Source organism: Fusarium subglutinans (assembly GCF_013396075.1).
Source record: "Fusarium subglutinans strain NRRL 66333 chromosome Unknown NRRL66333_c0000030, whole genome shotgun sequence".
Classification (NCBI taxonomy): domain Eukaryota; kingdom Fungi; phylum Ascomycota; class Sordariomycetes; order Hypocreales; family Nectriaceae; genus Fusarium; species Fusarium subglutinans.
This window is the reverse complement of record NW_023502093.1, coordinates 126,498-141,092: the sequence shown is the minus strand read 5'-3', so window position 1 is coordinate 141,092 and position 14,595 is coordinate 126,498. Positions and strand designations below refer to the sequence as shown.

Below are 14,595 nucleotides of genomic sequence, written 5' to 3'. Positions count from 1 at the left end.
AGGCGGACATACGGGGTATTTGATATAAAAAGCAGCCCTTTATCTAGATTCTTCATCCCTACCCCAAACATTGCGGAATTCGTCCTGGTCTATTCCATAGTCGGATTGGTAATTGGACGCTGCATGGGTTTCTTGCTGATTGCGATCGTCGCTCCAGGCTCTAGGTTCTTCATTTTTGGGACTCTCGTGTCCATCCTGCCCACCAACTTGGGTGGTTTCTGCAGGAGCGGGAGGGCCCTTGTTCAGGCCCAGTTCGCCTGGGTCTGGTTCGGCATGCTTGACAACTTTCCTTGGTTTCTTTTTCTTCTTGATCGGAACAACAGCTTCGGGTTGAGGTTCCAGGTGGGGTTGGGATTCACGTCCATGTCCTCGACTCCTTTGCTTCCCTTTGTTTGTTGCGGGAGGATACTCTGTTGCCGGCGACCTCACGGACGGGCTGGCATAAGCTGAAGACCTCGTACCAAAGCTGCCAGGAGAACGGTATCGTTCTCTCAGCGGTTCACTGGCGGTAATGACTGGGTACTGTCTCCTATTAGCGGCATGATTGCATGGTGACCAATCGTGCTTACATTCCAATCGCCATATTCCAATTGGCGTGCTTGCTCGTACAGGCGATCCTCATCAGCATCTATCTCGGGTTCGTCGAAGGTACCGTGTATGTTTTCGTTGATCTGATCGGGTCTGTTGTCGCTTGATTCCCCATTCCCGCGGAGAAGAGGCGTTGTTGAGTTTACTTCCCCAGGCTTTGGAAGCCAGTACTTCCCCTTTCCACCACGTTCGTATCGCATACCTTCTTTGAGTCTTGCAAGACGAGATTTGGAGTCCTCATGAGCCATGACCTTGTCACCAGAATCAAAGATTCTGTAGCCGTAGGTATCTCCCCGGAAAGTCAATTTCGAATCTTCGATAAGATCCCTCACTCCAAAAGCATCTTTGAAAGCATGGCGCAAGGGCATGCGCGCGGATAGAATGCTGTTGTCAGCAAAGTCGTGCCATGAGAAAGCGTACCAGTGGGCAACAGCAAAGATAGGCATCTCCACGCAAATAAGAGCGTCCTGGATAGCCGCTGCCAAGTTGTCGGAGGTATAACCCTCAACATTATCAGGGATTGCACCTAAGAAAACTAGAATTGACAGAAAAAAGCCCTGCCAGTAAGAAGCAAAGATGATGAGCTTAATACACAGGAACTTGGGCACAGGCCTGAACGGCTTCAAGTCATGATTCATGCAGACCCAGAAGAGACCAAGCGCATATAAACTGACGGTGACACTGATGTTGTAAATGATGCCACTCCAAAGGTATCCCGAGCTCAGACCAATATAACCCTCTTGATATGTACCAGTCGCTTTCATGATAATAGCAGATAGGGCAAGAATAGGCTTGAGCCAGGCATACTGAAGAATGCCGCGCTTGATGGACAAAAACGTGTGGGGATCCGAGATGTCAACCTTGGGAAGAACGTGGTTGAGGGGCCAGAGGTGGTGTACTGGAGCTCGACCATGCGTCATAATGATGAGAGATCGCTCACCACCAAGGTAATTGATGAGGAGCTGAAAAAAAGTATATATTGTGAAGGCTTCGTAAATATCGCGGATCGGATCGAGAAACGCGGCGGCTTTCAATGAGACCATGCTTGTCCATGATGCTATCGAGTATATAGGAACCATGAGAAGGATTCTAACGACGTATCTTTGTAGCAAGGGTTTACGGTAGTTTTTAGCCTGCAACATTATCGAGCTGGAGACTTAGGTTAGCTATGTGCATCATCATGGGTGACGCGACGAGGCCATACATGACAGAGAGTATTGTCGCAACCACAGAAGCGATGCCCGCGACCACAGTTGTGGCATAGGTGAGCTTCTGGCCAGTACCGCCATCCGCCGTGATCCCGACGTATTCTTCCATTTCTACCCGAATTTTGTAGTTCGGCGGGTCTGATATGAGAAAGGGCAATGGCTGAATTGTCCTAACACATGACGACCAGTTTTCGAAAAGTATTTCAGTGAACTATAGATGCCGCTGACAATACGTAACAAGAGATGGGGTATGCAAATGGATCGACGATGCTCGACTTCCGGCGATGAACACGCTTTCAAGCTTTCGTAGGAGCCGTGGGTTGCTGGGCCATGTAGTCACAGTTGAGGTTTGGACGTTGGGGCAGATGATGTATTTGCTGCCTTGAGTGTGGTACGTAACAGTGTCTGAGGAATGATAGCTCCGGGGGGCGGCTTATCGTTCATGCGCCCGCATGCCTGCCCGATATTGAAGATCCATATTGAGACTAGCCGACCAAGCTTCGTAATTAGAAGAAATAGTCTATTTGCTCTAGGTAGTGACTGAGGAGTTTGTCAAATTAGTAGTTAACAATGCTGTAGAGAAGTTTCAAAATGAAGGAGAATGATCGCTCCCTCACTCTAGATTACCTTAGTGCCATCAACTGAACATGGTGACATGCAGCCAGCCTCATACTGAGCCGTGGTACTCCGTACTTATAAGATGGAAGCTTGTCCGTCCACTGATGCAATTGCGGGACGGGATGAAGTGGACGCTAAACACTTTGGGGAGCCGGACGCTAGAATCTCCAGCTCGGCCTCGGGGAGCAAGAAAACACCGGACCTTGATCTAGGGTGCTAAAATAAACTTATCAAAGATCCCCTAAACTTAGGCTAAATTTACCTAAATATTTTTATCGCTTAGGGTCAAGGTTTTGTGTTTTCTTTCCTCTCCTAGCTCGGCCACTCAAGGCCACTGAAGCCACGCGATGTCCTGTGGCTCCACTATCCTGCATCCGCTGAGTGACAGGGGCAGAGGCCTACTCACTTCAACAACCGTGCTGCCGTGGTCGCGAATTGGTTTCTTCCATTGTGAGCTGACGGCCCATAGGTTTTGACCGACTCTAACATCCCCTAGCAAGCCAGACTTGCTATGGCTGACTCACTTACAGACTTTTGCGCAAACACTTCAGCTCTGTAACCTCAAAATTAATAAAACCTAATAGTATAATGCGACTCCTCTCCCGATCCTTTAGTGGAGCCCCGTGAGCTCCTTCGAGTATATTCAACATGAATATCACTATGCCTGGCCTCAACAATGCGATTGTTGTAGCCAGAGCCGCTGAAGGAAATCCCCAGTTCAACTAGTATGCTTCTAATCACTGAAGAACCCGTCAAACAACTGCTCACGTACAATAGTAAATTTCTTATTTTTATGGCCTTGTGCTGTTTCCTGGCGATCTTCTTTGTCCTATACTTCAATCGACTCTTCGCGTCGATTGTATCCCACGCCCTCCGAGCTTATACATGGCACCACTATCGAGTCTACATAGATGTCAAGGCTATACAAATATCCCTTCTTGGTGGCCGAGTCTTCTTTACAGGTTTGCGATACCATGGCGAGAACGAGACGTTTATGATCCAGCATGGCTACATAACATGGCGATACTGGCTACGACGAGTTCGAGACGCGGACATCATCAATACTCGACGATCGAAGCTCTCCTCTGGCGATGCTACGACTACAAGCGATGTCAAGAACCCGGAGCTTCCTTGTCGTATCCAGGTGGATCTGACTGGATTGGAATGGTTTGTGTATAATCGTAGCCCAGCCTACGATGGTATCCTTGCAGGTCTTACCCAGACCTACGACCCGGAAGCTCGTTCAAGTGGAATATCGGAGAAGGACGAGACTACTACACGATCGCGAAGCCACAAGAAGGAGAGCGGGTCCGTGGCTGGCAATGAAAAAGAGATGGATGTGAAGCAAGAGTTTAGCGAACGAGCCAAGAGCATGTTCCGACGTACGACCACGGGCTTTGGAAGCGGCGAGGATGATGAGCAGACTAGGAATGACGAACCCGAGCTTCCATTCATGCTTCGACTGTTCCCTGTGCATGTTCGGTGCCAGAAAGCGGCTGCGGTCATAGGCAATGAAAACACGAAAGCTATCCTTATAGCCAAAGCGGATTCGTTAGATGTGGAAGTAGATGCCACGGAAACAACTTCACCCGATCCATACCGACAAACCTTCAAAGTTCAATTCCAACACCCAGTCATCGAAATTAAGGAGAATGAGGACTTCAAGGAGGATCAGGTCACTCGGGCGACCCGAGACCGCGACAATACCGAGACTCAGGAGGCATTATCTAAGCGATCTCTCTTCCGCCATCATCGCCGAAAAGCCGTTAATTCGCTGCGGAATTTAGTTCCGTACTGGCGGCGGTCTGTGGAATCTTTCTCAACAGACTCTCGGACAGCCATGACTACCGCTACGTCGCAAGTGCCAGGGGCAAATCAATGGCAAGGACTGACCCGCTATCTCGATGACCGCGACCGAGATGATAGAGCTCGTTGGGCATCCGTAGAGTACGCAGCTGTGACGACGATTCTTGACAGCCCTGAGGCTGTATTGACAGTATTCTGGGATGCTGTTGGAAAGGTACCTGATCAGAGTCGCTATGAAGGCGTAAAGACCTTCCCATTCAGCATCAACGGAGACGTGCCCCCTGCTTGGGGTATGAACTTTTCGATTAAAGGAGGCACAATGAACTATGGCCCCTGGGCAGATCGCCAGAGAGCAGACTTGCAACGCTTCTTTTTCCCATCACTGTGTAAAGATGCCATGCCTGCAAAGCCGCTAAAACCAGGGGATTGGAGAGTTGCCACGACGTTCCAACTCTACATCGAAATGGACGACGCAGTCACGCTGCGAGTTCCCATTAGAGAAGAGTCTAAGAATTGGCGCTGGCGTGGCAAAGAACCGCCCATACGGCATGCCAAACCTCCAACCAAACGAAAGCAGAGGAACCGGACCAAGAAGAACAGCAAAACAGACGCAACGGAAATTCGGCCTGCAGGATGGTTGGAGGTGAAACTCCCCGCGAATTCCTCAGTCAAGTTCAACATGGATATGCTGGCTAGTCCAACAGGCTATACCACGAGACTCGATGTTGACTTGCCAAGTTCTGAGCTGTGGAGCAGTGTAAACCATGATCTCTTGTGGCGATCTGGTGCTCAAATAATATCTTGTGATCTCTCAAACCCCCTAGCCTGGAATTCGCTTAGGAACTGGCACTTTAACATAACCAGCTCGAAGATGGAACTTTTCATGCTCAGAGACCATATCTTCCTACTTACAGATCTGGTTGACGACTGGACAGCTGGCCCGCCTGCTGACTATCTTGTTTTTGTGCCCTTCAAATATCATCTCAATCTAACCTTGAACTCATTGCAGCTCTTTCTCAACGTCAACGAAGCCAACATCATCGACAAAGCAACGGTCATTGAAGATAACACATATCTTATCCTTTCGAGCCCTTGCTTGACTGCTGAGTCTTGCATCCCAGCCGAATCCTTCCGGCCAAGCAAGAATGCCATCGCCTTTGATGTCCGTGCTGATCAATTGGACATGGCGCTTCAAGTCCCTCAATGGAACACACAGGCCGCGTTCCTTTCTTCAAAGCAACTGGGCCATATTGAAGGCCTGGCGGTGGATGGAAGTTACAACTACAATGCCACGACATCGTCAGCAAACACGGACACACTTATTCTCAATGTACGCGGTCAGTCACCATATGTGTACTTGTATGGGTTTCTGATCCGATACGTCATACTCTTGAAAGACAACTACTTTGGAGAATTTGTTCATTTCAGAACGCTAGACGAATACCAGAATCAGCTTCAGATGAAGAAAAAGAATCCTGACGCGGAAGCTGTAACACAACCTCCTCCCAAAAAGTCCAACGACATGGATGTCGTTCTAGGTGTCAGGATTGAGGACCTCAAGGTCATGCTACCAACGAACCTCTATTCTGCTGATCGCTACATAGAGGGCGAGCTGGCTAGCCTCTCTGTCGATTTGCGCTTCACCAATTATTTCATGGAAGTCGAAGTCGAGGTTAGTCCTATCAGTCTTGCGCTGGGATGTAGCGAAGGCACTCTGGACTCCCCTGGCATGTCATCATCCAATACCCAAATCTTCATTGATGGCGTTCGACTCTTCGGACACAAGCTCTTTGGACTGCCGCCGTCCGAGCCAGCATACGTCTGCAACTGGGATGTCAATGTCGGCGGGATAACCGGAGAGTGTACATCTGAATTCCTGGTTGCAGTAGCCAAGGGTGGCAAGTCCCTTGCATTTTGCTTCGATGATGTAGAGAACGCCCTTGTGCCATACTCATCACTTGTCTTCCATGATATAACATTTGCTCGAGCTGCCGTGGAGTCTATTCAAGTTTGGTTGCATGTCGATGAAGCTGCTTTCTTAGTGTCAACTGATGCTATCGATGTATGCCTCAACGACTGGGCCAGATCTCATTATTCTAAGCGTGCAGATATTGTCGTACCAAACATTCAAATCTCATGTCTCAATGCAGAGTCAGCGGGAAGACAAAAATCTAGATATCACCACCCTGTGGAAACAGATGCCCACTTCCAAACGACCGTTCGCCTTGCCGTCATTGGACGCAAATTCAAATTCAGCGAAGAAAGAAGGACCCAGCAGGAGTTGGTTCAGAGAGAGGACCAGCGTACACATCGAGCTGAGTTTCTCCTCTTGCCGGACTATCTGGACGAATTCGTCCCGGAGGCGATTGACCCTCCAGCTCAATGTGCACCTCCCCCTCCTCATCCAGCTGTGTCCCTTGAGGGTGAGAGAGACGATGTTTCGCGAAGGACTATAGCCTCACGGCGTTCCCGAGGGTTGACTCATAAGTCCTCATTTCTCTCTCTCACCGAATCTAGCAATGGAAGTGTTGTGCTTGCACATAATCAATACGGGGCTCGGTCCAGATCTGAACAGGATGATTTTCTGGCGGTTAGGTCTTCGTCTACAGACAACCGACGATCCTTGAGAGCTAGAGGCTCCTTTGGCTCACATCGCTCAGCTAACGACCATGTCGCAAAAGACGATGTTGCACACTCTTCAGTCGCCTTCTCAAGTCAATATGTTTCGCCTCAATTTCCGTTGCATGGTCTAAGACCAAGCACGCATGAATTGCCTTTGCAGAGCATTGAGGAAGGCGATGATGACGATGGATTTGACACGATGAGCATTGGATTGGATGACATCGATCCCAACGGTCTGAGCGAAGACCACCCTTATCTCAGTGTAATTGTCGAATTTCCATCCGGCATGTCAGCTTTCGTTAATCCATCGGCCTTGCGTTATGCTGCATCACTCCTCGATGCTCTACAGCCAAATGAACCAGAAACCTTATTAGATACCTTTCAAGTTGATGCCATGACTAAGATCTTTGATCGGCAGAAGGAGCGGGAAACGAAAGGCCAGATCAAGGACTTTATGGTTCGGATACCAAACGCTTCATTTCGACTTCTCAGTTCGACAACAGAGGATTCCCCCGGCTATTCACAGGAGGAGCAAGATCAATACGACCTCTCAATCTCCAAGGTGGCTTTGATCACCCGATTGACCAACACCTGGGAAGACCCCTTCAGGGATGAGACGCGGCACTCAAGAACATCGCTCCAACTGCGCTTGGGATCTGCAGAGGTGTCTGCATCTGAACGTAGCCCATCCTTCCAAGAACCCCAGCCTGCAGTCATGGCACAAATCGAGGATGTAGTTGTATCCATAGGCGAAAAAGATGTTCGCTTCATCGACGCAGATATTGGGTCAGTGGTTGGAAGTACTGCCTCGGGCAAGATCGAATACCTGGCATCTCTCATTCATCGCAGTTCACTTATTGCTTCCGATCTTGGACATATCTTCTCTGAAACGATAACAAAACACGAAAACCGGCACAAGCTTTTCACGTATCTGCTTCTTGACCAGGGCAAATCAACCAACGATCCCTCTTTTCTTGTTCGACCTTCTGCGGTGCTGCGATCTGCAGATGATCACATTCGTACGTCTGACTCTTGGAAACTCGCAATGCGACTTCGTCAGATCTGGACTGCCATGGACTCCAATTGCAAATCTCAAATAATCCAGAAATGTTTCCACGCCGTTCCCGACATGCCAGAAGATGCTGCAAATTATGTGCTGACTGTGTTGGAGAAATGGCGTGGCTGGGACATGCAGGACTTGCCAAGTGCCATTATCCTTACCAAAATCTTTGGACAACTCAGGGAGGCAGACATGGCCCAAGGTGACCGACTTCCTCTCCTCGGTGCTTGTAGGCTTGCTGAGCTTCAGCTCGTACTCGACCCCGGGCCAAAGCAGAACAAGATCGGTTTCATTGACCTGGCTGCGAGGATTGATCAGCAAATGCATGAAACTGTAGTTGCCGGCGAAGCCCCTGGAGCTCCTTTCACAACTTTGAACATATCCTGCGCCGAAGCAGGCATCAACTTAAACTGGGAACTTTGTGAATTAGCTGAAGAAGTGGTACAACTATACAGCAAGAGCCAAAGCCAAGTCCAGCCAACACCAATTATGTCGAAACCCAAGCGCCCAGCCAAACCCGATCCTGCTGCTTGGCCTCCTGTCCATGTAGTGGTGGAGGTGACAAAAGGCGCAATCGAATTAGAGACTATTAATCTCAAGGCCAGGACGTTGAGCCATGGATTAAAAATGTCTTTGCTCCATCAGTCCAGCCCCAATGCCTCTAGTGCCATGAGTGTGATGCTCAATTGCAATGCCATCACTTCATCAATTCATAGCAACTCACATTCCTTGGCTATGATGCAGCTGAAGAATCCAAGCATCTTTGTATCCCATGAACTTCAAAATACCGACAACACATCAAGCCACACAATCAAAGCCAGCGCTGGAAGTCGAAACTTGACATTTGCGGTCAAGGAGGACCCGATTGGACTTATGGAGGTGCTTGATCGTCTTTTAGGAGATGAAATACAGACAGTATATGGCCTGAAGAACCAGCTTGCTAGCTTGTCGAAACCCCAGCCAAGGGACGCACAGAAGAAGATCGCGGATCGCCTCTCAAGCGTCAAGTTCAATCTTGCCATGTTCTTGGACGAGTACAGCATTACTATTCCCTTTCTCCAGTCTCTCACCTATAAGATCACGGGAACTGTAGCACGAGCGGCAGCGGCAGCAAATTTCGGAAGGGAGATTATTTTCGACTTTGATATCAAGGAAAACTATCATGAGATGCAGATCAATGTCAGAAACAAACCTCGGAGTATTTCACTCCTCCAGATCCCCCCAACAAATGGTCGTATCACGAGCCATATGGGCCAGACAGAGCATCAAATCAATGTCCTCTCGTCTCTGGAGATAGTACAACTGGATGCCTCTGCTGTTTACAGTCTTCTGACGGCCCTGAACAGACCTCAAATATCGAGTGCTGTCCAAGAACTACAGCAGCAAACCAAGATTATCCAGGATCGCATTGCCGAGATCTTTGGCTCCGATGATGGCGAGGTTCCTAAATCGATACCCGAGTCTGTTGAACCAGAGCATCATAGCCTTAGAATCGTCTATAATGTCCACCTGACTCTGGCTGGCCTTCAGGTTTTTGCCAAGACCTCCCTAAAGTCAGAGGTTGAGCCCATGGCCCAGGTACTGTTTTCGTTAAACAGAGCCCATTTGCATGCCTCAAATCGGCATGAAGCACACGGCTCTATTCTCAAATACCCAGAGATCCATCTCAATTTGAGTCACATCGGCCTTGACATCCGCAGAGGCCCCGAAGACTCCATGAGATCTTGTGGAAACCTTGGTGTTGGTGTAGAAGTTTCCGCTAGCTCAACCCTGAGCGACGATGGCAAAGAGGACTGGGCGTTTAACTTCACAAGTGACGATTTCGAGTGTAACCTGGCCCCGGAAACCATTTCGACCGTTGTCGACGTCCTTGGTTACATGGGTGAGAAGATCAAGGATCTTGATACTTCTCGGGAATTGGATTATCTGAGAAAGCTGAGACAGTCAAAGCCCAAGATCACTATCACTGGGGACGATGAGCCAGAAGAGGTCGACATCATCGACTCAGTTCTTGCATCAGTGCAATACCAGTTCGAACTCAGAAACATTCGTGTCCGGTGGAGCGTTGCGGATAATGTTGATGATGAGTCAAGTTCCAAGGAGGATCTTGTCTTGTCAGTCAAACTCTTTGAATTCGGTACAAGAACCAGGCGATCAGCACGTCTCTCGATTGAGAACTTCCAGATCCAGATGGTGCCCCCGGGCCAAGACCTGACAATTCGATCGCTTCACTCAGCATTACTACCTGTAGTGACCTTCAACATCGCCTACATGTCGACTGCGTCTGCACGACGGATGGCGTTCCAGGCTGTTGGCGAATCCCTTGATCTCCGCCTGACATCTGCCTTCATTGTTCCGGCTGCCCACTTGGCTGAATCGATTACGCTCTCGTTGAACAATGTCGCACAAGCGTCAACACAGTGGAATACTGCAGTCGCAAATGAGAAGAAGCCAGACGAAGCACCCAAGCGGCAGCCACAACGTAGCATCTTCGGCAACAAGAGGTTAGAGAGCCTTCTCATTGACGCAGATTTCGCCGGTGCTGTCGTCTACATCGCCAGTAAAAGATCATTGGACAATTCGGCCAAGCCTCTGGGACGCCCTTCGCCCGCGGGAAAATACGGCCAATTTAACACAGACGATTCTGGCAGTGGAACAGTCCTGCGCAGTCCTGGTTTGGCCTGGAAGATCGAGTACCGTGACGACGCTCAAGACGACCCGTCTCTGTACGGAGAGATCAAGGTTGACGCCTCGAGCAACATTTTGTACCCTTCGGTTGTGCCACTAGTTATGGACATGCTGTCAAGCGTGAAGCAGGTTGTCAAGGATGACGAGGAAACCGAACAGCCCAGCGAACAAGCAGAGTCCAAACAGCCCCCCAACAAGTCTGGAGACGCTGATAATATCATCACTGCGGACCCAAGTGCTGTTCTGGGTCGCCTCAAGCTCAACCTGGGCCTGAGAATTTGCCGACAAGAATTTTCTCTGAGCTGTCAACCCATAGCTCGTGTTGCCGCCACAACTTGCTTCGACAATATTTACTTTACAGTCAACACAGTCAGATCTCTGGAGCAGGGAAACTTCTTTGCCATTTCAGGAGACTTTACGAAACTGCATGCTTCGGTACAACATGTGTACTCACGTGAATCAACTGCAAGTTTCGAGCTTGATTCCATTACACTATCGTTCATGAACAGTAAACATGTAAGCGGAACCAGCGGAGTATCCGCCATCATCAATGTGAGTCCCATGGCTGTGTCCATCAACGCCAAGCAAGCACAGGATTTCTTGCTGTTCCGTGAGATCTGGTACCCGAGTGAGTTACGCTCTGCCACTGCAGCACCTGTAGCAAAGATGAGCCCCGAGACATCACAGAGTGGACATCTTGTGCAACGATATCAGCAGGTCGCAGCAACCGCTGCATTCCCCTGGACCGCAACCATTTCGATTGCAGCCTTAGACGTCACCATCGATCTTGGACAGGCCATTGGTAAATCCGCCTTTGCAATCAAGAAGTTCTGGGTATCGTCTAAGAAAACGTCCGATTGGGAACAAAACCTATGTCTCGGATTTGACAAGATTGGAGTTGACTGTACTGGACGTTTGAGCGGCTTTGTAGCTCTTCAAGATTTCCGCTTACGCACTTCCATTCAATGGCCAAAACGAGAAGAAGCTCTGAACGAAACGCCCATGATTCAAGCTTCTATAAGCTTCAATGCATTCCGGGTTAAAGCGGCCTTTGATTACCAAGCTTTCTTGGTTGCTGACATTACATCGCTCGAGTTCCTCATGTACAATGTCCGTGAGAGCCCGGACGGAAGTGGAGATAGATTGGTTGCGATTTTTGATGGTGACTCTGTTCAAATCTTTGGAACAACAACATCGGCGGCTCAGGGCATTGCACTGTGGCAGGCCGTTCAGAAACTCGTCCAGGAGAGGAAAGAGAGCTTCCAGGGCTCGCTGAAGGAGATTGAGAAGTTTATGAAGAGGAGATCAATGTCAACATCTCGAAGCACGATCCATCAAGTCGATCAAACACCAAAGTTGAAGGAGGAGGACACACTTTCAAAGTCACCTATATCTCTCGACACCGATGTTGTGGTAACACTCAAGGCACTAAACCTAGGCGTGTTCCCCAGCACGTTTTCAGACCACCAAGTGTTCAAGGTGGAGGCACTCAATGCTTACGCCCGCTTTGCTGCAAGCATGGAGCAAAGGCGCATCCATAGTATCCTGAGGATGATGTTGGGTCAGCTTCGGATCGGCCTGGCTGGAGTTCGCAATGTTGAGGCACCAAAGACTCTGAGCGAGATCTCCGTTGAAGACGTTGTCCAACGTGCAACGGGATCCAGAGGAGGAACCATCCTCAACGTCCCCCAAGTATCAGCAGTGATGGAGACATGGCAGAAGCCTATGTCGAACGAGATTAGCTATATCTTCAAGAGTGCATTCGAAGGAAAAGTAGAAGTTGGCTGGAATTTCTCGCGTGTGAGTTATATCCGAGGGATGTTTGCAAACCATGCAAAGGCGCTCGAGCAAGTCTGGGGCAAGGAGATACCTCTTACCGCAGTCAAGATCAGAGGAGTGCCAGGGGCGGAAGAGGCAGAAGGAGAACAGCAAAAGATCACAGCAGAGATCGATGTACCAATGTCGAAGTACGACTATGTGGCACTGGAGCCCCCCATTATTGAGACGCCGCAGCTTCGCGATATGGGTGAGGCAACACCGCCCCTGGAATGGATTGGCCTGCATCGCGATCGATTACCAAACTTGACACATCAGATTGTCATTGTGTCACTTCTTGAGTTGGCCGGCGAGGTCGAGGACGCATACGCCCGCATCTTAGGCTCATCGTGAGATCTGCCTTCGTGATGGCAAAGGGTGATATTTGAATTGCTGGGCGGCGAGTGAGTCACTCGGTAATAGTAAGCAGCAGCATGATGAGCAAGCGAGGCGTTCGGACAAATGCAGAAAGGGATTCGGTTCGTCAAGTTCATGTTTGAGTTTATTAAACACAAAATGATATAATGCATTTAAATTTTGTACTGTTTGGATCTTTCATCATCTTGAATCAGGATTTGCGCATTTATCGGCCGACAATCATCAATAATATGCAAACCTGAGGGCACAGGGAGGATGGTTAATTCGATGCATGCAAAAGAAAAGATAAATCCAAGGGTCAACCTGATAGCAAGCACAATGTAGTAGCCGTATGATTGTCAATAACACTGCTGTATTTTTATCTGCTTTATAGAGTAGATAAGGTATCAAAGCAATTAATATGTACTGATCTGATTCTTTCTTGGGGAGATATGGTAATATCATATCTTCACTGCGGCATCACCAGGTGATCGTGCGGGTTCCGGTCTAGCCTTCTGGGCTGCAAAGGCGGGTCTAACGGACTCACGCCCGAGAGAGCTTATGAAACCCTCCAATGAGAGTGTACCTGGAAGCACTTACGAGGAATCAGCTTTTCTACGGCGGTGGTCTGAGGATGTGAGGCGCTGATTGACAAAGCTACAAAGGTACGGCAAGCCCCCAACTGCGCATGTATCGTCTCAGTGAATCCCCACCGAGAAAATACGCTCCCAAGGGCTGTGGGTTGTACAGTGCCTGCTAGTGGGCGAAGAGGGGCTTTCCCGTACAGGTATGGACGGGATGAATTGTGTGGGAGGCGTAACGTTAGAGCTCTCTCTAGGTTCCCTTCTCTTCAGCTCAAGCTACAGTCCACTTCGGATATTCGTAACCTTTTGCGGCGACGAAAAGAACAAGAGTTAACAAACGTCAGAAAAAGAAAAGGGAGGGGTCCGCAAGTGATACGATCACAAAGTTGATGTCTCTAGTGACGAAAGTACTGTATCTGATCACTATAAGCCACTGTAGAACTGACTTACAGTAGTAACGTGCAGAGCATGCACGTCATAGGGAGTCAGTCGTATGTAACCGACTCGAGTAGAGGGGAGGGGAGACTGGTAGACTGGGTTTCAAGCTGGGCCCACGGAGAATCCCCCTCCATCAGGTTGTCTCATACATACTACTTTGGTTAGCATGGGTGAAATGCGTGAGCTTATGCATTTTGACAAAACACCCATGTATCCTCACAGTTGTAGTACTGTCGGTTACCTGGGGACAAGAGCAGTTCTATAATAAGATGAATCATTCGGTAAGACAACGAAAAAGAGAAAGAAGAAAAAAAAAGGCAAATAATTCCCCTGCCATCATGAGTGAGCTCTTGAGGAAGAGGAGAGGGGAGGGCCAAGCTCAGGGTTTTCGGTGGTGACTAAGCCTGTCCCATGGGCAAAGAATCGTGCCAGGGTTGGTGCCCTCTACGATCAACCCAATTTCCCATCTTGTGCGGCCGTGACTGTGGCAATTGATCCATACCTTGCCTGGCAGCCGAGAGCTAAGCTGGGTAATTGTCTCAAGCTCCCGTCAATGGACATGGATGGGAGGACATGATGCCCGCTCAGCAGACAGAATTTTAGCGGACTCATGGGCCTATTGTGACCGTGACCAATGGAGCACAACCCCTCCATGAGGGCCTGGAGCGCCTATTACTTCAGCGGGTGGCAGAAAACCACTGTGTAGCGGGGTCCTCTTGAGCGGTTGCTGCCCCACCAAAAATGTGAAAAGCCCACTGTCCAAATTTTTTTCTTTCGTGCTTTAGTGGGGATGCCCTCTGCTAAGTGGTGG

The 14,595-nt window shown here is 49.2% G+C and overlaps 2 protein-coding genes across 2 annotated transcripts; one reads left to right on the top strand and one right to left on the bottom strand.

The window, feature by feature from the left end:
- Positions 1-39: 39 nt before the first annotated feature.
- On the bottom strand, positions 40-1,905 carry FSUBG_3535 (DUF300 domain protein; the record flags this gene model as incomplete). The annotated part of the gene is made up of 3 exons (XM_036681426.1): positions 40-522; positions 570-1,737; positions 1,793-1,905. 3 exons carry the CDS (start codon positions 1,903-1,905, stop codon positions 40-42), a joined length of 1,764 nt encoding a protein of 587 aa, XP_036540899.1.
- Positions 1,906-3,062: 1,157 nt separating this feature from the next.
- Positions 3,063-12,759, top strand: FSUBG_3534 (CSF1-like protein; the record flags this gene model as incomplete). Its single annotated transcript, XM_036681425.1, has 2 exons — positions 3,063-3,139; positions 3,192-12,759. The coding sequence occupies 2 exons, from the start codon at positions 3,063-3,065 to the stop codon at positions 12,757-12,759; spliced, it is 9,645 nt and encodes a 3,214-aa protein (XP_036540898.1).
- Positions 12,760-14,595: the final 1,836 nt, after the last annotated feature.